We start from the raw sequence: 27,985 nt of genomic DNA, 5'->3' as shown, positions 1-27,985 counted from the left end.
CCGGGGCGGCGGGGCGCAGGCGCCGCGGCGGCGCAGGCGCAGCCAGCCCCGCTATGGCGGAGGGCCCGCGTACGAAGAGGAAGCGCGAGGAGGCCGAGGCGGCCGCCGCCGCCGCGAAGCCCTGCGATGGCGCCGCCGCCGCCGCCGCTTTCCCCTTGGCCGAGCTGAGCGTGCGCCGCGTGCTGCGGGAGTCGGCGCGGGACAAGGCGGTCTTCCTGCACGGGCAGGTACCGCGCCGCGCCGCGCCTCAGGGGGCGGCGGTGGGAGGGGCGCGCGCCGGACGGGGCGGTTGGCGGAGGCGGCGGTTGAAAGGGGCGCGCGAGGCGGTTGGCGGGGGGGGCGCGCCTGAGGCGGGCGGCGGTTGAAAGGGGCGCGCGACGCGGTTGGGGGGGGGCGCGCGCCTGAGGCGGGCGGCGGTTGAAAGGGGTACGCGAGGCGGTTGGTGGGGGGGGGGGGCGCGTGAGACGGGCGGCCGTTGGGGGGGGGGGGAGAGGGGGGCGCGCGCGCGTGAGGAGGCGGTTGAGGCGGGAAGGGGCGCGTGAGGGGGGAGGGCGCTGCCTGGAGCCGGGGCAGGCTCATGGCGGGCCCAGCTCCCTGGCCGCACTCTCAGCGCTTCACCCCGCGCCTATGTCTCGGTCGGTCGGGGCGAAGGCAGGAGGCTTTGCTGCGTGACAGCGGGAGCGCCGACTCCAAATCCCCAAACGCTCTTTTTTTTTTTTCTTTTTTTAATGTATGTGTATGTGTGTGCGTACGCGCTTGGGCAACATCTGCCCCCTGGACAGACAGCACGGAAAAGAGCACGCACACTGCTTGTAAAAAAAAAAAAGAAAAAAAAATAACACCGTTAAACTGCCTCCGTTATGATTTCTTTTCACTGACACGGCCTTCTTATTTTAATAAAGATCATTTTGAAGAATGTGCAAGTGGCCCAGCGCTTCCTTTCCCGAGTCGGGCACTGTCCCAAGTCCTGTTTAATTCCTTGCTTCGCAGCATCGCGTTGAAAAGGGGAAGGTCTCGGTAACAAAGCGCTGGAAACCCATTTTGAGATTATTTTCTTATTAGCGTATCTATTGCTTTCCTCCCGGAGATCCTTTTCTTATGTTTAGCATTTAAAGTGGAACCGAATTGTGGACGAGCAGCTCACTCAAACCCTGCAATTAAGGGGGACTTTTCATTTGGGCACCATGGAGGGAAGGGGAGGTTGTAAGTACCCTTCACGTCGGCTCCATGGCCAGGGCAGCGTTTGGGGAACGCCTGGCTGTGGCGTGGCGCGAGCCTCCCTGTGCCCCTCTGGGGTTTGCAGCAGCACTGCTCGGCTTGTAATTACGTGAGCAGTAGCCGGGGTGCGACTCGGGGTACCCCAGGCAGCGTAATGCCGCTTCCTGCACACGCCTCTACCCTCTCCTGACCCTCGAGGTAGTGCCTGGCCTTGCTTCAGCTGCTGCATGCCTGCGATGAGATCAGCAATGTGGGTCAGCAGGGATCCAGCCTTGAGTGCTGGGAGCATCTGGAGAGGTGGGACGGGCCGAGGCTCCTGCCTGCCCTGCGCTCCCTGGCAGTCCTGCTTTGTTCCAGGGCAGATGTGCCGCCTTGGCAGCAGAGAGTTAGCTGGGAGAGGGTGTGCGCACAGGATATGCTAGGGTGTCGGGTGTCTGTGCTGCCTCCTCTTGCCCACGGCAGGCTTGCGTGGGGCTGTGATGTGTCCTGCGCGTTCCCCGGGGAGCACAGCCGATGAGGTGTTCAGATCCGGGCGTCAAACACTTCAGCCAGTGCCAGATCAGTGTTTGCTGACTGCTTTTTCCATTCTTCTTTTAGGTGACTGGCCCCTCTGGAGAAGGGACAGATGCTGTGGTGATCTTGGAAAAAACACCGTTCCAGGAGGAGAGAATATCTGACCTGCTGCAAAAGCACACGAGACTGGAGCTGCAGATGTCCAATGACATTTACAGTACTTACCACCTCTATCCTCCCCTGGAGCTGAGCGGTAAGTTCCCGACTCCTCTCCCAAAGTGACAGCAGCCCACCTGGCGGGAGGTGGGGAGACCAGTGAGTGCAAGGATATGTCATTGCCACTGTATGTGCAACATGTTCTCTCACCGTGTTCAAAGCTGGGACCCTACCTGACCCTGTGAGGAGTCAGCCAATAAGTGGCTGTGACTTACTTGCCCTCATCTGTCTGTACCTTGATTTAAAGGCAAAGAAAGGCTGATGCACCTGCAAATCTTTCTCTCTTCCTCCCCACCCCCAGTGATATCAGTCAATCTAATAAGATACTGCCTCTTTCCATTACCTTGAAAGCCTTCTCTGCAGCCTCTTCTGGTTCCAGGGTCTCCTCTGATGTATTTTATTTGCACTGCCTGGTGTTGCCTCGTAAGGACAGACAGCTCGCATGTTTGCAATGCGAATTGGTTGCTAACCTTGAGCGTCTGGTGCCCGCAGGCCCCTGGGCTCCTCTGCCTTGCAGGCTGCTCCCTCGTGATTTCATGTGTTCTTGCATCGTGATACCTGATGAATAAATTATGTAAGTGTATAGCAACTGTGTTGACACTTCCATAAACATGCTAAACAAATGGGTTTAATATAGTCAAAGTGAGTGAAATTGATAGTTTTGAGTGACAAGTTGTGTTTCTGAATTAAGTTTTGAGACCATCTTAATGAAAAGCTTCCAAAACTTGTGTGTGTGTTTTTTTCCCCTATTATTATTATTATTATTATTAAAGACATTTTTGAGTCTTTGATCTGGAAACTGTTTCCCAACCAGCTGTCGTCATGGACTGTCTGTGAACTTGCCATTTTTTGAAGGCTGTGCAGTCCCTTGTACACTCGAGCAAAGCAGAGTGTGGGTCAGTGGTGAGTGAGTGGTGGAGGGATTAATGCTGGCCTGATGCTGAAGGGATTAATCTAGTTGACATCCATCTTAAAGCTGTATTGACTGTTGTATGCAGCTTTCCGATGTGAAATTGAGACTCGTGTTATGCATGTGCATTATTCACCCGCCCAAACATGGTGGTTTCCACTTGGACAGGAGTGGAAACCCCAGCCAAACCCTTGCTGCTGTGGTAAGCACCCTTGTCTGAGGGGCACTCTTTTTTTCTCTTCTGATGTGGCTTCCCCAAAATGCTGCTGTTCTAGCACTGTTGCCAGCACTTCAGGTTGTGTAAGAGGAAGCTTTGGAAACTTCTGAGAACTGTGCAAAACTCCTGTTGTTCTCCAGGTAGCTTTTAATGAAAAGTTTTAGCCTTATGTCCTGTGTTAATAGCAGGAAAATTCCACCATGCAGTGGCTGTTCCTAATGCCTTGTGCAGAAAGACTGTTAGAGTTACTGTTTCGCAGTTCGAAGGACTCTTGCTCTGTAGCGTGCTGCGACTCGGACACTTGGGAGCGCTGCTTTTGGGGCTGGTGGTGACTCGCAGTGATTCCCACGAGGTGGCATTGTAACACTAAGATCCCGGGCCTCCTTCCAGCTGTAACCTTGCCAGTAATGAGAAGCATTAGGTGCTGGCATTTGACTTTCTTTTACTACTTTGTTACAGCACTGTATAACTCTATCATTACTCTGATAGCAGAAATGTTCCAGATTTATGTCAGGCTGGGAGCCTTGTGTTCCAGTGCTTAATAACTTCTCTGCTAAGAGAGTTAACCTTCAGCCATCTTAATAAAATTCATGCTCCTCCTGTGCCTGGCGTGCTCTGTCTTGATGGCAACCTACTTAAAAGGAGGCCGTGAAGGCAGAGCGGTGTGAAGGTCAGATTTCAGCTGGGGTTGCTACCATCCCTGGTAGTTTTGACTAGTAATGGCTCTGGGAGCCCAGGGCGCTCTGTTGCAGGTAACTTTACAAACAGCTGCTCCGGGTGAAAGCCGTGACCCTGTGAGAAGGCTATTAGAGTTGCTCATTTCTGTTAGCACAGTGCCAAGTCCTGCTGTTTCTAGGGGGTGAGAATTTGTCGGAGCAAAACCAGGCCTGTGTGGGCGACTTGGGAGTGGGTGTTCTCAGCAGGAAGGCTGGTGCCTTCCTGACTTGAATGACTGTTGGGGAAAGGACGCTGGCTTTTGGTGGCAGACTTGAAAATGAGTTGTTTGCAAGATGCTGCTGGAATCAACAGACAATTTTAGATGTGTGAAATGTCCTGTTTCTTGGGTGGTGTTGAAGTGTTGTCTGGCCCTGCCTGTAGACACCTCCAGCATCTCTTCTGCCAAAAAAACAAGCCCTAGGGTAGTCCTGTTTCTGGGCTTTCATTAAACTGAACCCTCACTAGGTTGTTTCTGTTAATGTTTTAACACTGTGCCGTGACTCTTTTCTCCCTAGCTCTGACATTTTACTTATGGTTGCAATTCTGGATGAGTGCTAGTGCTGTTCCTTGTACATGCACAAATGGGAATAAGCCTCTTGCTTCCTTCTGTTAATGTTAATATTTTCTGTAGCTACAGTTGTGCTATATATCGTTCCTTGACTGAAGAACTAGCCACTTTGTTATTTCTGCCCTATACTGCTAGGGGGGAACAGAAGGAAGCTAATTTCAAATATAGTGAGCCTGCAGGCAGCAAGGGATGTGGGGCTGGATGAATAGCGAGAAATCAAGGCTCCTGTTTCTCATGAGTAAAGCAAAGTGACTTACCTACCTCTTTGTGCTTCTTTTAGGGCTGGTGAAATCTAAATTAGTCTGAGGCCTTTAAAAGGCAAGTTTTGCAGAAACATTTTCCAACAATGCCTCTGATATGATTCGGAAATGGCACGGTATGATTGAGTGTAAAGAATGCACAGGGCATCTTTGCTTCTCACCCTTCTCGGCACAGCTTGGACAGCCTCAGCCAGAGGACGCGTGATGGAGACTACAGGCATACTGGGAGCGCCGCCTGCGTGCAGGGTGGGTGGCGGGCCCTGGCTTGGTGCTTCAGGCTTGAGCCGAAAGTGGTGGGGAGGTCGTGCTTTACCACCCCTCAGGGACCGTTGTTGCTGTGCAAGCTGGGAGCTGTGGTTATGTCACAGTTTCAGGGCCTAGTAGGCCTCTCTTTACTGAAATATGGATGACTTAAGGGACACTTAATCTTTTCAGCTCTGCATGCTAACATCTCATTAAAATTTCACCAAAGAATATGCAAGCAGAGTAAATAATGAGCTCTGCAAGGAGAGCTCTTCCAGGCCTTCTTGGCAGTTTGGGGCCCTGTTTGCTGGTATTAAGAATGGCTTGTTTCTTCCTCCAATGAAATTTGGTGCTGAAGGAGATGGGGTCTTGATTTATTAGATACTCTGCCTTTTGCTGCAACTTAAACAGTAGTCGGCCTCTCTGTCCCTGGGCTCTGCAGGTCTGTGGCACCCCATGTTTATTCTGTGTTGCCCTGGCTTTGGGAATCAGTTGGCTTCAGGTGTCCAGCTCTTTGCTTTGCCTCTGGCATTGTTGGTAGTAGCCATGGCTGGTCTCTTCTTGGTCCCTAGCAAGGTGCCATGAAGCTCTGGTGAGTTTGTGCAGATGCTTGAGCTGCTCTTGGTTGGCTCCTCTTACAAGATTTTGCAGGGCGCTTAACAGGGGAGGAAAAGTTCTGTGTTTTGGGAGGAGCAGGAAACTTGTTTTGAGCTGAGTCATGGCCCAAGAAAGTGCTTGACATAAGCAATGGCAGCTGATAAGCCTAAAATAGAAAGAGGAAAGATTTTCTGCAGTACTGTTTCTGGTGTGAGGGTGTATAGGAAATCCCTAGAAATCAAGTGATCATGTGGAGACTTGGTGAGGCTTAGTAAGTGGCCCAGCTTGACTATCTCTTGGGTCTGGGGTGGGAGGTATGCAAGGATTTATCTTCTGGCACTTGCAGGTTTCTACTCATCCATGGGGTATTTTGCAGAAAAAAGGTCAAACTTTGGCATTAAGCAGTTCCCCTGGGAAATCTTGGGTCCCTTGTCATACGGAGGAAAAGTTTATCCAGGTGGTTCCCTCTCCAGGGCAGCCAAATCTCCCAAAGTCAACTCCTTGCTTCCTAAAGATAAAATAAAAACTTCCTGCAAACAGTCTGGGCTGAGGAAGTCACTGCGCAGATGACTTACAAACATCTGAGCCAGTTGTCGAAACTGGGTGCGTTAATGGTGTCAGAATGCCTCGTAGGAGGAGCTGTGTGCTTCTTTCAATTAGCTGCCCTCAGGTAGAGGGGCTGGAAAGCTGGTGTGCCTCTACTTTTTGAAAGCCCTTCTCTCAATGCCGCCTTTGTGGTCTAAATGCTCTGGGAGGCTCTGCATTCAGTTGGAGTTTCTTAATAGTGGAAAGCTGATATTCTCCTTACCCTTCCCTTTTGCCCGCCTCCTCCTTTAAGTGAATTGGATGCTGCTCCATCCATGGAGTAAAGCTAGTACAGGCATTATATAATGAAAGCTTGCTTTTTGTCTCGGTGGTAAAAGAAGCCTGTGAGGCTGGGTGAGTTGCTCTGTTTACATGGCTGCCTTTGTGGTGAAGGCACAGAAAGGAAGGCCAAAGGATGCAGGTTACCTTGAACGAATGACCTCCTTCTGTCCTTTGCTTTGCCCTGGGAATAGCAGTTTCACTCTGCTGCAGCTGCAGCTTAAGGACAAGCTTTTCAGGGCTGAGAGCATGCTGGAGGCATCCTGACTGGAGGACTCAGGAAGACAGAGCTTGTTCACTGGCTTGTCAGAAATGGGACCTCATCCTTGGCTTGCTCTGCTCTTATGGGCCGCCAGGGGAAAGAGACGTGTCAAGGGTGAAATGGGGAACGTGTTTGGGAACCAGTTTAAAAATGGTTAGTGTTCAGTGAAGGGCAACCCTAACCCACCTGATTACAGAGAAGAAAGTTTGTTGGTGCGATTGTCTGAAGGGGTGGTAGGGTTCGCTGTCAGAGAACGTGCCTTCGCTCTGTAGCTGGAAAATATTTTCAACTTTGTTGTAAGCCAGCCCCTGAATTCTGAAGGCAGTTTTTGTGTGATCACTGTATATGGGTCATGTAGCAGATCTGTAAATGCTTCCCCATGTTTGCAAAATAGGATAACATTAACTGATATGGAGAGTAAGGGAGGAATATAGTTCTCATTTAAACAAGCTTTTATTATCCTGCATAAATATCAGCCCTGTACTTTTTTCCCCTCCTCCGGTCTGGGTTTAAGAGGCAGCTTATGTTTATGTGTGAGACGTTGGCAGAGGAAACCACAGCTCCATGACTAGCCTGCTAAGGGAAGGATTGCTTTCAGAGCAAGGAAAAGCTCTTCCTAGTGCCAAAGGATCAATTGTAAAAGCCAGATCACTTAAGCAACACGTTCCTTCCTTAATAACATCCAGCTCCTGGTGATGCAGTTGTTCAGCTGACATCTGTTTAGCAAAGAGTGTTTATGGTTTCCAGCAAAATGCAACCTCCTCTTGTCTGGCTGCTGAAGGATGTCGTACTTCGTGGCACCTAAGAGCCCTCAAATTATGCCAACACTGCTTATCAGCCCTGGCTTTGACGGGGTCTTTATTCACTGGGTATGGCTTTGCATGGTAATGATTGGCAGGTATGTGGCTACCCGTCATTCATCCTTTCTACAAGCATCGCCTGTCTATGCTGCGGTCTTACGCTTACTAGACTCCTGGTCTAAAAATGAGTGCATCAGGAGACGCTCCAGCTCGGGGTGGAGAAACTGTGGGAGAAATGGAAGAGCATGGAAGCCAGCAGGGAAATTATGTAGTCATCCAGGAAGTGATACATATTCTTACATTCCTGAGCCCAGAAAGTATCCGGTTTCAGGCAGCAGGAGCTGAAGAAACTCGCCTGAGCTGCACTGGGCAGATCTGTGTCCTGGAGCCTGCAACGCTTCCATAGCCTCGTTTCGTCACTCGGCCCGTGGATCTGGCCTGGCAAAGCTCTCTGGATTAACGCTTCAGTGAGCAGATAGAGATCGGTTAAATCCAGGTGTTCCCCTGGGACCACTGCACAATTGTTAGAAATGAAGTTAATCCAGCAGGGGAAGAGGGAGGTTATGTCATTATGTTCAGTGTTACGACTGCATTAAAAGAGAACCTAAAGATAAAAAGGCAATGTAGAAAGGAGATGTAGGTAACAGGACAGATGTTGTAAAGGAACAACTTGCAAGAAGGCAATGCAGTTTTCTTTTCGGATTCCTGTGCTTGACACTCTCCTAGACTGATTGAATTTATTATAAGTCAAAGTGCCATCTCAATTCCCTATTAGCAAAGGGAGGAAAATGCAGCTCTACCCAAAAGCAGTCAGGTTGTTCCTGTCCCACAGGCTTCTCTCAACCTCTTAGCACGTTTTCATTTATTTAAAACAGAAAAATGAAAATAGTCCATTTTAATACCACCCACTGCTAAGGATTTTCTTTTCTTTCTTTCTTTTTTCTTTTTTTTTTTTTGAGTAGGAAGAGAAAAGAGAGTGCAAGGCATCTGTGCTTTGGTTGGTGCAGCAAGCCTCCGTATCCTTTCCTCCCTGTAATTTGCATCGGTTTGATGTTTGACATGCTGAGCTGGGTGTGGATTTCCACAGAGCCCTGAGACTGCACAGCAGGGAAGGAGACAAGAGACAAGACACTGTAGAGAGCCTAGATCCCTCAAGCACCTGAAATAGGATGGCTGCGCTACTCCACTTGGCTTCTTTTCCCTGTGCCAGGATAAACCATTCCTTTGAAAACCTGAATTTGGGAATTGGCTCCATGATTAAGCTCTCCTGTTAATAACTTAAAAATGAGGTGCAAGCTGATGGTAAAACCTGTGATAGGATAAAACTGTCTGTAAAATGCTGGAAAACTGTTTAGGACAGCTTGAGCTATGCTGTTGATTTAGTTGGACTGCTTTGGAGGTACAGGGAGCATGGAGTAACATGCTTTGTCCTCTGTTTCTGGAAGCAGCTCTGTGCAGCACTTTATTCCTCTCCAATTCCCCAAATTGAGCTGGGGCACCTTTGTGACCTGAAGGCTTGTTTTGTTTTCGTTTGTTTTACTCTCTCTTTCTTAGCAGCAGAGGAGGAAAGTCATTTGTTTCTAGTTGGTTTTGAGCTTCATTTTTTCTTCTGGGCAGCAAACCAAAATATGGACTATTCCCTCAAACATCTAGCTACTCCCTTTCTGGGATGAACTGCCCAAATGGTTGTTTTGTACCATCAAAGTGCCTCTGGCATGTATTTGTTCAGGTCCTCTCAATTAGACTCTCTTTTTACCTCCAGTTAATTGATGGTCCGTTCTGACTTCCAAAACAAACCACAGATGCTTTGTGGAGTCCCTGGACCGATGTACAGAAACAGGCTAGCTAATATGACTTAAATGCAAGCGGAGACAATCTCTGACCCTTCAAAGAGCTTAAAAAGAAAAAAAAATCCCACTGTGTGCCAAGTGATTCTTTACTCCTCTGTTTCCGTGCTAGCATAGGTTTCAGCTGCGCTGCACCGTGCGGGATGTTTTAATGCTTGCAAAGTCTTTCAGGAACAGAGTAGTTCTTAAAATCAAGTGTGAATGCGATTGGTCGCCAGCAAATGGAAAGATTTAGCAGTGAGCGCGGTCTCGCTGATGCCTGTAGCATGGACGTTTTCTGCGGCTAAGTGGGGCTGCTCGGTATTAGTGAGGCCAGGCCTTTGCGTATCAAACATGAGTGCTGGGCTCGTAATAAAATTCAGACTCTGAACGTTTTTCAGACAGCATCTCTGGCTTAGTCATTTATGTTAATTAGCATTGCTGGGGTGTTCTGGGGTTGCTGGGATTTTTAGAAAGGAAATAGTCATTAGCAAAGCACGGTTTCTTCCTCCTCTTCTTTTCAAAACATCTGCTACTCAACCACAGCTGCACATTAAGGTTTTCTCTGATCTTGCATTATGTTTTAAAGCACTTTAAGTGGCTGTCTGTGCTGACAGTGACTGCCCCCAAATTAGGGAGGTAGCGGTGCCTGTTTCCTTTTGGCGTCTTGCGGAGACTGAGCCGAGGAGGTTGGGATGCTCTTGAGCCACTGGAGGGAAGCTCTCTGTGGAAGTGTAAAAAAAAAAAAAGAAAAAAAAAAACCACAGGTGCATATGTTGCAACTGTCACTGTCCCCAGGGTGTGAGGGGCTTCGCTGAACTTTTTGCTCTTCCCTTTTCTTGGAGTATGAAATGAATTTGTGGAAACTTCAGCCTAAGGCTGAACTTGGTATTTTCTTACTGCTTTTTTTTCCCCCTGCAGTGCTTTGTGTATGTCTTTTTAAGCAAGGAGTGGAAGAGCTGCAGCCTCGTCTTTTGCTATTACATCATCCAGCTAGAAGTGCTAATCGAGTCCTGGAAAACAACCTTGTTTGAACATGTGTATGGTGGGAATCGGACCAGACTGCCCTTGTGGTTTGCATTTTCATATTTCATGTTACCAGCATTTTCCTGTGGATTTCATTAAGCTGGGTTTGGCCTGAAATGAAAAAGCAGAGTCTCCCAGCTTGTGCAGTGCTGACCTTAAAGGAAAAAAAGGAAAAAGAAAAAAAAAAAAGAGAGAACTTTAAAAAAGTCCTGGCTTTAAGAACAAATAGATATTTAAAGTCAGTGTTAGGGGAACACAGTATACTAAGCGTGAAGTGTAACTGTTCTGTACCGCAGTGAATGTTTGGCTGGCGGTGTGTAGCCAGCGGCCTTCACAACGGCGGCAAAGCCGTCTTAGACCTTGGCGCAAGCGGGGAGTCGGGCCCCGGGTTGTGTTGTCTCCCGCGTGCGAAGGATGTTGAGTTTAGGCACAGGTCTCGATACGAAAATCAGAATCACAAGGTGGCCTCGAGCCCAGAGGTGTGATCCCACCTGGAAGGGGGGAGATGAGGGAGAGGAGAGACCAGCTCTGATAGCTGATTCGCATCAGCAGTGCCGCAGCCGTTCACACGGGTGGTACTCCTCCCGCTTCGTTCAGATGGAGGCAGTTGCCGTTCAGCATTTGTTTAGAGTTGCAGTACATTTTACAGCATCTTTCCATTAGCTGGGAACGCATTGGGGTTACGTTAGGTTCTGTATCGCAGATCTCATCTTGGCCAAAAGAGGGATATTTTCCAACCGCTTTGCTGCTGCAGGTCACATTTAGTGCTGCCAAGGTCAAAGCTCTCGGGTCCGTCAGGTGCATGCTTGCATCCTGTTTAATGGCCTGGAAAGTACCTGGTCAAGTTTTAATCTCAAGGTAAACAGCAGTTATTTTTGTCTTGTTAGAGAGAGTAAACAGCTAAATGCTCTTTTGCCAATTGCAACAGGGGGACAAATTGAATCTTGCAACCCTTTCTTCCCTAAGCCCTTTTCCTGGCTGTATTAATCAGTTGTTTGCTCTGGATGTGCTCGTGTGTCCTTGACCTCTTGCTTTCCTTACTCAGAGGGACTCAGAGCTGAGCGTGCTTATGGCTGGGAGCCCTCCAAAGGAGCAGTGCCAGCCCTTATCATGTTGGTGTGCCCTGGGAAGTCGTCGGGGTCTCCTCTCTCTGGGAGAGATGATGCAAGTTGGGATTTGTACCAGATGAATGCTGCTAGTCACCGTGCACAAGGAGGTTTTGTTCCTGTGCGTCGTGTTTGGCATGGGGAATTGGCTAGTCAAGAGATTTGCCTTCAGGGCAGAGAGGATGGCCTGGATATCATGTGGCTGCTCACGAGGAGTGCAAAGCTGTCCCTGACTCTGCGGCTGAAAGAAGCTTTGAGAGGAGTTGAGTGATCGTTTCCATGTTGTGTTGCATGTTACTTCTGTGCTCCTGTATCCCATCTCCCTTCTCTTTTCATGGATGAGGAAGATGTCCTGGCACTGCTGTCCCACTGGTGCTCTGCTCCTTGAGGCTAGGTTGTCGGTGAGGTGCCGGGCCGTAACGGAGACCCCTACCCAAACAGCGTTGCTAATAGGTGACCGAGATAATGTAGCCACGCACCGAGACCTGTGCACTTCTAGGTGCTGCCATCTGCGCTGCTGTCGTTTGTCCTCGGAAAGGCTGTCTTGGTCTGTTTTTTCTGGTTCAGCTGTCATTCCACTTTGTTAGCTGAATGGAAGAAACCTTGGCCTAATCTTTCTGTCCTTAAAGCAGGCAGCCTGAGTGCTCTCGCACAGCAGGCTGTTCTAAGAAAGAGCCTCCAAGCTGTGTTCAATTCAGTCTTGGCTCTTACAAAGTTGGGTTGCATCATCGCAGAGCTGAAGTGGGAGCCAAGCTCCTTCAAATCTGGCTATTTACAGTCAGAAAGCGGCTCTAACGGCCTTCTTCCCTTTGTGGGAATTCAAGCAGCTCGACCGAAGCTACGCACACCCATTCTGCACCAGGGCTGAAATAGTGGAGGGCTTCCGTTGTTTTGTCCTGGAAAGTCATAGTTACAGTGGAGTTAACAACTGTAAGCTTGGATAAAACCATACAGATTAGCCTATTTGAGGCAATTCCTCCCCCGCTCCACACACATACCCTCAACAAATAAACTTAAGAGAAAGTTAGAGGGCTGTTCCCGCTCTGGGAGTGCGGCCCGGTCTAGAGCATCCAACACAGAGATGCTTGGTGTCCAGCTGAAGAGCAGCTGTTGGAGTCACGAGTCAAATCTCCCTGGCGCTGCTGCGATCTGTTCCTGTCACCTAGCTCATTGCTAGCAGTTACCCGCTACTACGGAGTTAACAGCTGACATCTCCGTAATTGCTCTGCAAAAAGCACCAGCTCGTAGATGTAACCTCAGTGGTTAGGCTGAGTGTTGCCCTGAGACCCAAACCCTGTGGGGGTTAGTGCTGCAGGCAGACTAGTGGGGTGTTTAGGTGTTGACAATGCAGGGGTTTTCTGAAAGATTCACGTGGCTGGCCAGCATGCCTGCTGTCGCCTTCCGCTGCGATGGTCTGTGGTGTGAGCGTGTTGTACCCAGCCTGCAGCATGCGGTCGCTTCCACCTGAAGGCAACGTTCACCCACCACATTTGCTGGGTGGGGTCCCCAACTTCCCACAGCGCCTGCTCTCCTCCCTCCTTGCCAGCCAGCCCTGCTGCTGGCTTCCTCGTGCTATGCCTGGGGGAAGGCAGGTGTGCCGGTGCCACCTTGCCTGGCGGCTTCTCAGGCCAACTCCTGGCACTGCGCTGCCGTGTAAGGTATGCGGCTCACGGGATGTCTGCTTCAGTGGCTGCAGAAGGCAGCTGAGCACTTGCTTGTTAGTGCTTGGTTAGCTTCAGAATGAGGAGAAAACACCTCTGCCCAGGGTGGTGTTGCTGCGCTCTGTTTATACCCTGGCTGTTGACTGCACATAAACTCTTCTTCGGAAACCCCAGCTCTGCCCCGTTGTTGCTGTCGCATCTGAAAAGCAAGTGTGAGAAAAATACTTACACAGAATACCATTCCACCCAAACTGGAAATACAGGCTCTGAGTGTGGTGTCAGCTTATCGCTTTTCGGGTCTGTAGCTGTATGAGTATTTCCTTCTAAAGAGCAGTAGGAGCTCTGGTGTGTAACGTATTTGTTTGCTTTTTATGTCAGTTCTCACCGCCCCCCCCTCCCGCTATTTTAATGGTATCTCATTTGAAATGTGTTAGTGTAACATTTATTGGAGGGAAAACAGACTTATCATGGACTGAAGGAGATTTCATCTCTGATTATAACTCTGTAAACGTTTTTATTTGTAGAGATAAAAACCACAGTGGTGTATCCTGCCACAGAGAAACACCTTCAGAAATATCTCCGTCAAGAAGTGCACCTCATCCGAGAAACCTGGGAGGATTACAAGAACATAACGCTGCCCTTCATCCAGTCCCAGAGCTTCAGCATCCAGGTACGGGTACTGCTGTTTGCCTGTGTTATCCAGGACCCTGCATCTTTCCAGGGAGATAGAGAAGTCTTTCAGACAGTGGTGTGTGCACTACTGGGCTTTTCAGTTTCTTTGATCCTGCCTTTGACAAACAAAGCTGGTTGCGGTTGTGCCAGTATTGATACGGATTTGGGCGGTTGCAGTAGAGCGTGGGAGAGAAAATTTTAGCTCTCAACTTCTGAGTTTTTGTTAGCAGCCTTGGTTTTGGTATTCATGTACACAGCCTGGCTCTTCCCTGTCCCCAGCCTATCCCAGAGGCTGTACCTATAGGAGCACAAGTAGCCTTTCGAGGCCTTGTGCAATTGCATTCCTTGCATATTTGATAGTCTTTCATTCCTCCAGACAAACCAGAAGTGAAAATGTGCCTTTAAGGCAAGAAGCTCTGCAAAAGTTGACATTTGCAGGAGCCTTAGGGACAGAAGCAGGGCTCTGGCTGTCTTTGGTCTTCCTCTTTAATGTGCTGGGCCATCAGATGTCTCCTGAGAAGCCCAGATCGGAGACAGATGAATTGAGAGTCCTTTCTGCCCTTGTCTCCCTGTTGGTTGCTCTTTTAGTACGTTGTCAGCTTGGCAATGCTTCACCCTCTCTTCATTCTGGGCAGCCTGTTTCTCAAACATCATCAGCTGCAGACTGTATGGGGTGATTGAGTTGTGATGCCTTGGAGTTGCTACCTGTTCTTTTGGAAACATCCACTTAACTGTTGTGCTTTCTTGAAAACATCTGACCTTTGGGATAAACTCAGTACTGCTAAAACAGGACTTTTTTCCTTAAAATCCCTTGCTGTCCCCATTGTTTTATTTCCCTGTGGCAGGTGGCACTTCTGCCTTTTTACAGAGAAATGATATCTGCTGTAGATATGTCCAAAGCTGCCTTTCTCAAGCTTTCTGGAGGCTCTCTCTGCTGGGGTGTGACTCCTTGTCTTCAAGGGTGGCTCCCTGGGTGTTTGTGCCATTTGCGAGGCTTTTAGGAGTCTCCTGGGTGTTGCGGAAATGGGAAGACCTAGAGTGCCCGTGGATTCCTGCATCACAGCTTACTGTTAGTGCTTTGTGCACAGCTGCTCTGCCCTTTTGACTTGCACAGAGGCTGTTCCACAGGGAGAAGTTTGGTATGAAGTGGTCACTGCAGCAGAGGAAGGTTTTGAGCCTGCTGCTGGGTCTCCTTTTAGGCTGTCTCTATTCCTCTCATCCTTCTTTAGAGAGAGAAGGAATGTGTCTCTAGTCTATAGGGAGCAATTCTTGCCAGCTTGTGCAGAAGGGAGAATAAAATGAATTCCAGCAATGCCAGGCTTACTGAGTAATTGGTTTTTGCTTTTTCAGTGCATTAAAAGCAACTGATTTGCTTGTGCCTCTAATCTGTACAGCCACTGCTGTGAAATGGAAACCAGGACACAACCTGAATGGCTCTTAAAACTAGCCAATGGCTTCTGCACACTCTCCTCTGTGATGCTGCCTCTGCAGCTTGCTGAGGAGGGAAGCGTGTGCTCTCTGCAACTGACTGCAGGTGAGGATCTCCGGAGGCTGTCCATTAAAAAGAACCTCTTTTTTTTTCCTCAAAAGAAGAAGAGGGAGGAAAAAAAAAATCTTGGAATACCCACAGCATTCCCTCCCCACAGACCTCTCTCCTGTTGCCTTAAATAGCGGCAGAATGGTTAACAGGCTTTGGGGATGTGATGTCTGGTTTCTAATCGCTTGCAGATGAACGTGAGTCTTGCTTCTTGCATCTAGTACTGGAAGGCACCTTGCTAGCTGCAGCATATGCTCAATTACTCCTCATTTGCCTGCTTTTGTTTGCTCCACCTTTCAGCTTTCCTGCCAGCAGTCAGACTGCAACACCAATAACTTGCAGGAAGCATTTATTAGCTGGAGGAAGACAAGAGTGTGTTTGTGCCAGAAAATGATAGCAACCTGCGCAAATGTTTTCTCCATGTCTTTGCTCTGCAGGCTGTTAGGTTTCCTATTTTAGCAGCTGCTTTCAGAAGTTGCTAGAGTGAGGCCTCTGTGCTTGTTCACCGAACGCTTGCGGGCGGATTTCTGCACCGCACAGATGTGGAAGCGCGTTCCCACTGGCCGTCAGGAGAGTCTGTCTCAGCTGAGCTGAGAGATCTTGGCCGGCACAGTCTGGTGATCAGGCCTTGAGCTCTGGAGTTTCTTGTCTTTGTCCGGCTGGTTTCCACTAGAGGAGGAAGAAGAAATGTGAAGGGCAACAGAAGCGTGGGAGGGTTACAGAGGAGCCTCTGTTTGCTGCTGGGATGAGATGTGAGTTCAAAATATGGATGACTTCAGCACAATAGTTTCATTGTGGTATCAGGCTCTGGATGTGTGTTGTCCTCCCTGGGCTGGTACTGGCATTGGCCAGCGCTCCCAGCCGATCACCTGCTGATCATATGAGGCAACACTAGTTTAAAATTTAGCTCATCTGATTAGTGGGCTTACTAGGGTGCTGAGAGCTTGGCACTGCTGGAAAGAGGAGGCATAAGGAAGTAAAAGGCCAACTTTTATTTCCTGCTAAGCTTCCTGCCCTGCTTTTCTTCTAGGGTCACAGAGCACAGCGATTTTGTTCCATGCCTTCCAAAATCTCTTTGAGAATCTAATCTAATGTAAGATGTTGCTAGGGAGAAAAGAAATTTAAGGAGAAAAAAAAAGAAAAAAAAAAAAAGAGAAAAAGGATCAAGGGAGGAGAGGTTTGTTTGTCCCTAAGGATATATCCAGGTCATTTCACAATGATACTAAGTTTTGATTAGATTAATTTAACTCCTGATAAAGTTCCCCCAAAGGATTTTCTTTTGTCTTGACTGTGTGCACACCATCCACTGACCCAGTTTGCCTGGTGTGTGTGCTGCTGGTAGATTGGTAGTGGTTTGGTTCTTCCTGGTTATTACCTGCTTAGAATAACAGAGATGTCTCACACCTAAGCTTGGTGGGAAGATAAGCATGACTGTGATCAGTGTTACATTTGGCTTAGCCTTTTGTCCTTGTCCTTAAGACAACAGCAGGTTTGCTTGCAAACTAATTCTCTCAGTTAAGACTTTAAATTTTCAGAGATTAACTGGGAGGAAAGCTTGCGTTTCAAAACAAGTTAAGTAAGCCTTCAAACCCCAGCCAGTTCTTCCACCTTGTCTTATCTTCTTGAGAGCTGGTTGATGTTGCAAGTCTTCAGTAAGACCCCAAGGTGAGGTCAGAAGCGTCACATAAGACCCCAGGACTGTTTGCGGTTAGAAGAGCAGGTTGTAGCTATTTCTGTAAAACAGGACCTTTATATTTGGCGAGGCACTGTGTAGAGCTGGTGGGGGGCTTGTTACTAGGAGCTGGTGTTCCTAGACAGCAGTGTGTGCTCCTCTTCGTTTGAGGAGCTGTCTCAGGGATGACATTTAACCCTGTCCAATAGAATAGGTAGCTTAATCCAGAACTGCAAAAATGCATTTCAGAAATGTAAGGAAGGGTACTTAAGCTCAGGTTTGCAGCAAGGAAAAGCTGTTCTCTAGAGAAAAGGTGCTTTCTACTACTCTTACCTTGCCACCTATCCCTGTTCTTTCCCATTTCCTAGCAGAAAGTTGCATCATCTGTGGATGATGCTTTGCTTTGACGGTTGTGCTCCAGCAAGAGGTATCTCTGAGATCTGAGGTCCCTCTTCCTGCTCTTCTCTGGCTAACCCAGCTGGAGTTGCCGAGGGTGGCTCCCCTGGCTGAGGAATGCAGGAGAATAATGAGAGCAAGAATTACAGGCAATCTGGATTTTGAAGCTTTAAATATAGAGGAAGAAAGGTGAGCTGTTTTCTAATCAGTTAGGAAACCAAGTGAAATACGTTGCTTGGGGAAGCACAGGCCTTTTATATTCACCCACAGGACACTAGCTGCCAACAGCAGGAGCTGTATCCAGCCGCCGGCTCCCAAGCAATCTGCCACTGCCTTTTTTTTGAATGGAAAATCATCCGAGTTTCCTTTCCAGTAGGAATTGTAAAGGTTTCAGCACAACATGGGAGGTAAAAGATGTAAACGGGCACAGAGCTCTGAGCAGAGCAGTGAGAGGAGTCTGCTGCACCCCGGAAGAGTTGACTTCCAAACCTGAGTGTCTCACTGGGGCCTGAAGTGGCTGGCTTGCTCCGCAAGCGGCATTGCTTGCCGTGTCGACAGGAGGCAGAGTGCTGTCTCCTGCTGTCTGTTTCTTGGCTGGGGAAGAGCTCGTTGTGGCTGATGTGTCTGAATGCTTGTACCTGTTCACTGCCAGTGTATCAGAGCTGGTGGAGGAGGAGGAAAGTTGCTGCCCTTCGAGATTTTGGTGCTTGGAGCAGGCTGTGGCCGCCTTCCCAAAGGTGGAGGCATCCATGTGTGGCCCTGCCTCCCGGGACTGCTCCAGGGGGGAGCGATGAAGGCTCCTTGGTCAGCACCGGGCTCTGCTCTTGGCTTGCTGGGGTTAAATCAGCAAGGTTTGAACTCTTGACTACCTATTTTGTTGTAGATACTGAGTCACACTGTGGCCTTCTGCAGTGAGGCCTCAAGGCACCAGGGAGTTTCCTTTGTGCTTTTCACTGTTTTCCAGAGAAAACTCTCACTGTGTGAGCTTGCTTAATGCTATGATGAGCAATGGACCTGGCTTGTTTTTAGAGCTTTGTTAATGACAAGCAAGACCATCAGAGGGTAATCTGGCCAAACCCACAGGACGAGCTTATAGAGGTGGCATCGCGGACAGTTGTGTTAATGGGAAAGGCTGCAGCATGAAGTGTTGACCAGAGGTCGAAGTGTTGACCAGAGGTCTTAGCCCTCCGCAGGGGTTCAGCCCTGCAAATGCAATAGCCAGCTGAGTTGGCCTATGAGGCTGCAATCAGGCTTGCTTAAAACCAGTTAAAGCCTTTTTGGGCCATAAAAGAATATGGGCTGTCCAAATAACAGGCAGTAAGTTCCGTGTATGTTTTTTTGTTTAATAAGAATTTCTAGAGTGGTAAGGCCTGGGATAAGAGACTCAGTGCTGTGCACTTGCAGATCTGATCTAGTTCCTTCTGCAGACTCAGTGTATGGCTTCTAAAGCAGCCAAATCTGTTTGGAGTGTAGTTAGACCCTGTCAAGGAGAATTACTTCCAAATCCTATTAAATGCAAATATAACAGGTTCTATAGTGGACTAAACCATCTCTGTTCAATACCTCATCTCCAGCTGTAGCCAATTCTTAATGCTTGAGAGGAAAACAAAAATCCCTGCATAATTCAGCAAGCCAGTGTTGCAGTGCCATGCAGTGGGGTCAGGAGGGTATTTTTCACTTAAGGTGCTCACAATCCTCTGGTGTATGTTTGAGGGCTTTATGTTTAGTTAACTACATATTATTGGCCAGGAAATTATGGCCAACTTAAGTTTTTAAAAAATATTTTACTTGTAGTCAATAGGCATTAATCCATGAGCTTGGGCTAAATGTGCCTGAATATATTTCTCTGCTGGCTTATAAATCGCATTTCTTTTTCAGTGGGTCTATAATATCCTGGAGAAGAAAGCAGAGGCTGATCGAATAATCCATGAAAACCCAGATCCTTGCAATGGCTTTGTTCTAGTTCCAGACTTTAAGTGGAATCAAAACCAGGTTTGTTTGTTACTCTTTACCATATCTGAAGGGATACTGCTTGTTTAAAGGTAATGCGGGAGAAATGGTCACTTCCTGTTAATAGCACATGGATGCAAATTTTAGTAGGGGAATGTATCCTTCCTGTTCACATTGCTTTTAAATAATGATTTGCCAGTTAAATAATGATTTGCCAGTGATTCAGGTCTTCTTATCACATGCAAATTATGGACACTGCAAAACAGATAGGCTCTTCTCACTTGTTCAGTGACTGATGCTAACAGCTTCAGTTTCTTTCCTGCATTAGCCTAAATGTTCTTGTAATATCTTTGAACTTTGAAATACACCAAATCCAATGGTATATTTGCTCTTTATGATTTTGTGTTGGACTTTGTAAGCCTGAACTTTAGACATAAATCAGACAGATGTGTTTTTTTTTTGGTTGCTCCTATTAACTCTCCTCTGCACGGTATTAAAAAGATGGCTGTTAGCTGATGAACAGCTGCTTAACTCCTCACTGGAGTGGTCACTTGTTGAAATTCAGAGGTTTTAGCCCAGGCTGTAATCTTGAATCGAGTGGCTCGTTATTTCCTTCGACTCTGACTCAGATTCATGCGGTACTTCTGTGGTCTGAAGACATCAAGGTCTGCCGGGCGCCCATGGAGATGAAATACCCAGAGTTGCCAGTGGAGCCAAAAACGTCCCCTTCATGTTTCTCATCCTCAGAAAGCTTCTGTGGGTGGCAGTGAGGGAAAGCTACCGTTCGATGAAAATCTGCAGTTGGGAGCTAAAAATAAGCCCCACTTGTGAGCCGTTAGCCCAGCACAGTTTTGTGTTTCTCTTGCTGAGTGCGTGCCAAAGGCAGATGAGGAGTCAGAGGAACCTATTTCTCATCTGCTGCCGAATTGTTCACGGCACAGCCGTGGGTGAAAGGTTAGGTGAGGACATGAGAGTAAGTTGCTGCAGAGGGTAGTCTAGATATACGGTGAATTCCCCCCACCACCAGCTTCTCCAGAAATCCCCTGCCAATGTGTGTAGAGAAAACTACCTCAAATTACTGCTGCTTCACCAGAAGGTGAGAGCTTGTGCGCGGGGAGTTTTTGCAAAGCAGGTGATCTACTGTAAGCTTGCAGTCGTGCTTACTGTTGTGCCTGCTTTGGTGCCTTTAATTTCAGGGCTTCCGTCTGCCTTCTGTGTGGGAGGCAATAGCAATATTTAGCACTCCTAAAAGATGCAGTGTGTTGCTTACAACTGGCCTTCTGCTCCCTTGCTCTGAGCAAAGCCTCTGGAACTGAATATTGCGACTCTGATCTGTCCTGGAGACAGATGGGCTAGAAACTCTGCTTCAGGTTTTTTCTAGGGACTTGCTGTATCCATGCCTCGGAGCTAGTACGGTTGAGGAGCGCCTAGGTGGTGGCATTTGTCTTCATGGGATGTTTCTCTGTCCTGCTGCTGCTTTGCAGACCAAACAGCGCCGTCTTGGTTTGCTCCTCGCAGGCTGCCGTCTGCGAAGGCTGCTCTGTCTCGCCGTGCCCTCGCCCTCTGTGGAACAAGAGGGCAGTCGCCGCTGGGGCAGAGCACGCCTTTAAGCCTCCACTATTCCAGGCTCTGCAGGAGCAATGACAAAGTGTTTCGGAGCTCAGGGCTCTTACGCTTAGATACTTTCTTCTCGGTGATGGGCACTTCTGGGAGTTGCCAGTTGCTGGACACTTTCTGAGCTTTAAAAACAGGACTAGACTACTGGATTGTCTCTTAGTAATTTATTACACCAGCAAAGTGCTTCGGACTTTATTTTCTGCGTCTGCAGCCTTTAGGATGTATGATCCTCCGAGCAGCCCTTTGCACTGCCTGTCTCTTTCCCAGGAAGACAAGTGAATGTCCCAGCAAAGGGTGCTGACTTCTGTCTTTGGGCCAAGAAATTCCTCCTTGGCCCTGAGCAGCTCTGAGTGAGAGCTGAACCCAGTAGCTTGAGGACTTCTGGTGAGCATCAGTTCCTTCCATCCTCTAGCCACATCCCACCACATAAATGAGGCTTGATGTCACTGATGTTCACAGCCTGGCACAAAATACCGTGTTTGAAGGCAGCTTAGAAATGTAAAAGGCCTGGTAGATTGCTGAGCTTGCTGCTAGCAGTATACAAAATGCTGCTGGAAGAGAGAGGTCCCTTATGAAAGGGAAGCGATGGAATCAGAGAAGTGTTATCTGAGCTCTCGTAACAGGCTTTTGTGTGCAGTGTGGTCTTCTGTGTTGAGCAGGGTACACGCACGGCTCCTGTTCAGCATGAGGTTGTCCTAAGAAAGACCAGGATTGTTTCTCCTGCCTTGCAGAAAGTTGGATGCATGCTCAGGAAAGAGGGAATGTCTTTCAAGCTAGATGTTGGTGTAAGTGAATTATATCCTGAAAGACGCAACGCGTTCGAGTCCGACGTGTCTCCGGTCCTAATGTATTAGATTAACTTGGGGCCTGTCAGAACAGATCTCATCACAGCAGCTGCTCTTCAAAGCACTTGGATATTCTGATTTCGGTTCATCTGATCCGCATGCTCTGCAGGTGGCATCCTGGAGCCGCAGGCCACTAAATTAAATTACGGTGCTAGGTAGGGCTCCCAGCAGGATTTTCCCAACTTCCCTGGAGCGAAGGCTTAGAAGTCTGTTCAATAGCACCGCGTTACCCCAGCTTAGCTCTTTGCCTGCAAATGCTGCGTATTCACCTGTAATTATTGCAGTCAGGTGGATGGGAGGAAGATTTCTTTCTGTTTTGAAGTCTTTCCACTTGCTGGCGACCTTGATGTTCTGGGAGCTGAAATGGCTGCTGCTACTCAGCCTGTCAGCCCTTGATGCTGGTTTGAGTTGTATTTTTTTTCTTGGATTTTACTTTTTGTTTTCTTATGTGTCATTTTTCTTTGGTATTTACTCTGATGTGATGTCTGGGAGTTGTTTGCCTGCTGCGATTTGGCCCGCGTCCGCAGGGCCAGCCTTGCCCAGCGGCTAAGCCAAGTCCGGCCGGCGAACTGCGCTGCAGCCACCCTGCCCATTGCGCTCCTGCCCGCTGGCGTCGGGTGAAGGGGGAGGTTTGGCTTGGCCGCGCGGGAGAGCCCCAGCGTCCAACTCGCGGCAGGGAGCGCCTGCAGTCATCACTCTCCACCGCTGAGCTTTGGGCTAGCGGGCGGCTGGCCAGGGTCAGCAGGCTACGCTTGACATTAGTAAGCTGATACTAAAAACGTCCGCAGTGGCGATTTGACCACTTGGGCTGTGCAGAGGAATAAAGTTCTCGTTAAACATGTGGCTGGAAGGCTGGTTTGAGATCGCTCTAGCTTTTCTTTTCTCAAGCCCACAGGAGCCCCGAGGCGTTGCCTGAAATGATGTCTTACATTACATCATTGAGGGCCTTTTTAGCAACAGGCTTATTTATTTCAAACAGCGACCTACAGATGTTGTTCTAAGGAGAAGAGCTGTTTGCTTTTCTGTTGCAGGCCAGCTCTGATTTGAACAAGACAAAGCGATACACCGTCTTTTTCTGGAGCTACGCGCAGGCTGCTCTGGGAAGAAGCAAAAGAGGCTATGAGAATCACTTGGCTTGTTGGACATAAATAAAAGCATCGTGTTTTGACAGTCCCAAAACAAGGTCTGGAGAGCAACTCTGGGAGAAAAACATCTGTTTTAGAATAGCCAGATGGATTTCTTATAGCCTTGAAAAGAAGCGCTGGCTCTTGGTTATCCAAACACTTTGTTTTGCAGTGAGCGTTTTGTTAGAGAGCCGCTGAGTGAACTGATGGAGACAGGGATTCAGATGCAGCAGGATTGCTTGCGCACCAGGAGGATTCGGTTTCGGAGATGTAGTCTTAAGTAATCGCTTGCTGGGATATGGCATAATACATGAAGAGTATAGGTAGGTTCGTGTGCAACTGAACCATCACTGCAGGTTTTGCTGCACAGCATCTTTGTCCGTAGCAGTATGCCTGTTAGCGTGCCTCTCCCACGTCCTTGAGGGTGCTTCTGGCTCTCTGGACATTAAGATCCCTGTAAGAGGGACCTCACCTCTGTGTTTCTTACTTTCGGTGTAGTAGTGCCACAAAATGACTTGGTTTAGTGCTTGTTTCTTTCTTTTTTCTTTTCTTTTTTCTTTTTGAAACATACAGTGATCCATGCCCATGTGTTTCCTCAAACATTTAATTTGGAAGGCGCTTCCGGATATGCCAGAGGTCTGGCTGAAGAGCTGCTGAATGGCTCTGTCTCACTGCTTTGGTGGTGTCAGGTGAAGGCTGAGGTCTTAAGCAGTTATTTATAGAACTGGAATGACAGGAAAGTGGTCTGATACTTGTAATGCCAGAGCAGAAATATAGGAACCTTTTCATTTGGAAGTCTACAGTTTCAGTTTTGGCCTCTGGAGTTTGTTGTAAATCCTTGTCCGAGCACCTGCGTGTGGAGATAAACTGCTTGCTTTTGCAGAAAGACCGTGCTCAGAACTAGCAGCTCTTCCCGCCTGGCTACTAACTCGTTCTGCATTCTGCTGATCTGTGCCTCCGTTTCCCCCGTGCAACGTGGCAGGTGCTGATGCTTTTTCTGCCTCATGTGGATGTTGCTAGTCCTGATCGGAAACTTTTGAAGGAGATGATGTTATAAATGTGCACTGTATTTCTGTGAAAGGTGGTTTAGCTTTGAAGTCTGAAATATACTGGAAATAAAGGACAGAGGAAACTTCCTATGATTGTATTAATTTTGGAGCACTAAAATAAAACCTGGTGACGATGGAGGCTGTGTTTACAGCACAGAAGGGTTGACTGATTTACCTGGAGAGCTGAGGAAATATTTGTGGTCACATTGTTTATTGGCTGGGGGTGAAGTTGTCGTCATCTGTTTATTAGTGATGCTCCGAGTCAGTTAAATACCTGAAAAACCTGATTTGTCAGGAAAAATTCCCCAAAAGACACTGAATATGTGGGTGAATGCACGCAGTGCTGCAGGTCAACCCAGTCCAGGTGCCAGTTAACAGGTTGGCAGGTAGCGAGCACGCGTGTGTCTGTGTGTTGTAACGTGGTCTAGAAAGCTCTAGCTCGTGTGTTGGGCCCTAAGCTTTGTGCCCCCTCCTGCTCTTTCTCTTATCGGCTCTTTCGGTGTCCTCTGTCTCTCTGCAGCTGGATGACCTCTATTTGATAGCCCTTGTTCACCGCCGGGAGATAAAATCGCTTCGAGACCTCACTGCTGAGCACCTGCCTCTGCTGAAGAACATCTTGGAAGAAGGCAAGGTGAGTGCAAGGTTGCTGAGGCTCCCGCGTGAGCTGCGCCCCAGCCGGGGAGAGCCCGGCCTCGCCAGCCCAAGGCCGCCGTTCGCGCCGCTGTCGTTCCCCGCCAGCGGGGCGAGAGTGGCCCTTGCGAAGAAGCGCTCGCAGTCGCTCTGGGCAGTGCGGAGGAGGGAGGGCAGGGGGAGGCGTGCGCCCTCCCGTGAGCCGGGCAGCGCAGCCGCTTCGCTGCTGCTGCGTGCTCTCGCCCGGCTGCGATTTGGTGCCCGGCGCAAGACCCGTGCGCCGCTCTGGGAAGCGCTGAGAGAGGGTGAGCAGAGCACTGTAGTGAAAAGAGGGCGCTTTAAATCCTGCCCATCGCTCTGACTCTTATGCCCTTGAGGCCGGATACATTACAACAGTGTCTTGAACTGCTCCAGGCACTAACCAGGGCTCGGTGCCTAGGAAAGCAGCAAGTCTCCACAGGGCCATGGGAAGCATTTTCTGGTTTCCTCTTCTCCTCGATTTATCCCCTCTCCTGGGACGCAGAGGGGGAGGTGTGAATGCCTCCCTTGCCTCTTTATGTTCCTGAGACCAGAGCAGAGCCTGCCAGGCGGAAGACGCCCTCTGCCTTCGCCTCCCAAGGGTCTGTCTCGACGGTGAACCCCTCCCGGCGACGTCTATGTGGCCTGGCTGCACTGCTGCCTCAGGCATCTCTTCCTGGAGACCCCGGTGGCTTCTCCTTCCCTCCTGCAGCCCTCAGGGCGTCTGTTCCTGCCTGACCACAAAGTGCTGAGTGCTAATGGCATGGCTGAAGTTCTCTACAGCTTGGTGCGTGTTCTCTCTTCCGCCCTAGCTGCTTTTCCTTTAAGCTCCCCCTACTCTTTTGCTTGTGTGGAGGTAGGAGGTGACTCCAAAGAGCAAATCCCCCCCCCACACACACACAAAAAAGCCCAGATCTGGCTCATTTGGGTGCAGGACAGGCTGTGGCATGCAAATGGCTGGCTGTGGAGAGCAGTAGCTCAGGTGCCAGCGCGGCCTGGACGACGTCCTGGGCAGAGCCCTCCCTGGGCCCGCAGGAGACGAGCAGCTTTTTGGGGCTGCGTTTGGCCTCCTGTGTTCTGCCTCCGGGCTCGCACGTCACTGTGGCTTGTTCCAGGAGAAGGAAACGTCTTTCTGGCACAGGCTGGTAGAGGTGATGGATGTAACTGAGATTACCCATCTCTTTGCAGAAGAATCTTGCACTTCTTTAAGAAGAAAACACCCTCTTCCTTTCGCAGCCAGGCTGGGAGCGGTGTCTGAACACTGTCTGCCTTGGAGCTGGGATTTCTTGCCGCAGCCAACAAGCTCCTCACCTCTTTTCCCAAAGCAAGGCAGGAACGATCCTCGGCCCAGGCCGTTCCAAGGACCTCTCTCTCCTTTTCAGCCTGGCAGCTATTAAAACTGCCACAGCTTAAAGCGCTGGCATGCAGCTCCAGTGCCAGCAGCTGTGTTTCGGCACCGCCACTGCGGATTCAAAATTCATGGCTTTAGAGAGGACAGCGTGGCAGCGGTGCGGAGAGGAGGCGGTGGGGCGCTCTCTGCCACCAGACGGTTCCCTCGTTGGGCGCTTTTGCAGTGCTCAGGAGGGTGGCAGGAGGCCTTTCGCCGGTCCTCGATGTCGCTCTGTTTGCGACGAGCTCCAGGAGTTGAGCCCCGTTGGCCCCCGCTCCACGTTAATAACTCACTTTCTAACCTAATCGCTTTCTTTGGCCGACGAGCTGTTGCAGCCCTGTGTGCTTGGTAACGGGGAGCGTAGATCAAAGCACGATGGAGTTTCTCTTTCCCTTCCTCGCGTTAGAAATTTGGAAAGTAATTGCGCCGGGGAAAGCAGAGATTAATTAAAGAGATTAGTCAGGGGACTGCGGTGTGCTGAGCGGCAAAGCAAGCCCGCGCGGCGGAGCGCGCTGCTGCTGTTTATAGCTTTAATTACACTGCTGGTAACGGGATCCCGTAACTTGCCGAGTGAGCCGAAGAGATAAGAGTGGAATGGAAAACAGCGAGCGCGGAGAGCACGTCCCGTCACGAAGATGGGGGCCGGGTGGCAGGCCGCCTCGGGAGGCCCTGCCCGGCGCTGGGCACGGGCCCCCGCTCCGCCGGCAGAGCCCCGTCCGAGCGGCGAGGGGCTGCTGGGCCGGGATCCGTGCAGCAGCCGGCAAGGAGGGGTGCGAAGGAGAGCGCACGCAGGTGACCTCCGGCTTAACCCCTTGGACACGGGGATGGCCGGAGAGCGGCTGCCCTGCGGGATCGGCCGCCTCCGGCAGGAGTTTGGGAAGGAACGTGTCTGTGTTGGAGAAGGAGTTGCCGAGTTCAGTGGAAGCTCTTGACCCCAGTGTCACCTCGAGCCTGTTGTTCCGGCTAAATTCCAGCGGGACGATCGCTTTCTGCTGCTTGCATGCTACCTTCCTCCCTCGCAGGCGTGTCTGGCTACGGCATTTTTGTCTGGGGTGCTTTTGCGCCTTCCAGCCTAGCGGCGCCTCGCTTCTCTCCACCTTTTAAGCGGCCTGGGGGCTCTTCCTTTGATCCCTCTGGGGTCTTGCTCCCCATGCGCTGCCGTCCAGGCTGCCCATCCCCAGTCGTCCCGTGCCTTTGCTGCGTGCTGCTGTTCCTGACCTGTTTTTCTCCTCAGGGAGCCATAGCAAAGCGCTTCGATGTGGCCGGATCCCAGCTGCGAATCTACCTGCATTACCAGCCCTCCTACTACCACCTGCACGTGCATTTCACCGCCCTGGGCTACGACGCCCCGGGCAGCTCCGTGGAGAGGGCCCATCTCCTGGCGGACGTGATCGACAATCTGGCGCTCGACTCCAAGTACTACCAAAAACGGGCCCTGACCTTCGCCCTGCGGGCAGACGAACTTCTGTTCAAGAAATTCCAGGAAGCAGGAAGAGTTTGAGCTGGCAGAGCTCAAGGTGGAGTTACTTTTGTACCTTTTAATTTTCATAAATATGGATTTTTTCTTTTTTTTTTAATGGTGCTTTTTTAACTTGGGTTTTGTACAAATTGGGACTGACAGTCCATTGCTATGGCAACTGCTCCTTCTGCTTAAGTCAATTAAAACATTGATAGAGTAACCATTTTGTGTGTCGTTTTTAACATGTGTAGCACCGCGCTTGCTTCTCTGGGGGCAGCATGAGGGAGAGGGGTTTGGGCTGACGGGGTCTGTGGACTTCTGGTTTCTCTGCCCGGAAAACAACCCTTGCTTGGGAACTGAGACTTGTTTGGGTGGAAAGTCCAAATGGCAATACCCAAGCGGAGGGCTTGAGGGAAACCCGGCAGCCTTGGAGGAAAGCCCTGCAGGTGAATGCCACCAGGCTCCTGCTGGGAGCGGGATTTCCGCCCTCCTTCGCTAGCGGTGGGGTTTATTGCTCCGACCTGGGGCTGTTCTGACCAGCTGGTGGCCTCGGCGAAGGAGTCGCGGCTGAGCTAGGCCTGTAGAGAGGGCGAGCGAGCCGTTGCCCGTGAGGTGCTAGAAA

General features: G+C 49.7%; 1 protein-coding gene across 2 annotated transcripts; it reads left to right on the top strand.

The window, feature by feature from the left end:
- The first annotated feature begins 4 nt into the window (after positions 1 to 4).
- On the top strand, positions 5 to 27,583 carry DCPS (decapping enzyme, scavenger). 2 transcript variants are annotated; one of them, XR_009960680.1, is made up of 7 exons: positions 5 to 227; positions 1,816 to 1,984; positions 13,529 to 13,674; positions 19,160 to 19,273; positions 24,387 to 24,497; positions 25,020 to 25,301; positions 27,139 to 27,226. XR_009960680.1 is itself a non-coding variant. In XM_062594662.1 (6 exons), the coding sequence occupies exons 1-6, from the start codon at positions 54 to 56 to the stop codon at positions 27,403 to 27,405; spliced, it is 981 nt and encodes a 326-aa protein (XP_062450646.1). In that variant the 5' UTR covers positions 6 to 53; the 3' UTR covers positions 27,406 to 27,583. The 2 variants fall into 2 exon arrangements, 1 of the variants encoding a protein (XP_062450646.1); XM_062594662.1 differs by lacking the exon at positions 25,020 to 25,301 and having other exon boundaries at positions 6 to 227; positions 27,139 to 27,583.
- Positions 27,584 to 27,985: the final 402 nt, after the last annotated feature.

The sequence above is a fragment of the Rhea pennata genome, chromosome 24 (assembly GCF_028389875.1).
Source record: "Rhea pennata isolate bPtePen1 chromosome 24, bPtePen1.pri, whole genome shotgun sequence".
NCBI classification, from domain to species: Eukaryota; Metazoa; Chordata; class Aves; order Rheiformes; family Rheidae; genus Rhea; species Rhea pennata.
This window is presented reverse-complemented; position numbering and strand designations above follow the sequence as displayed.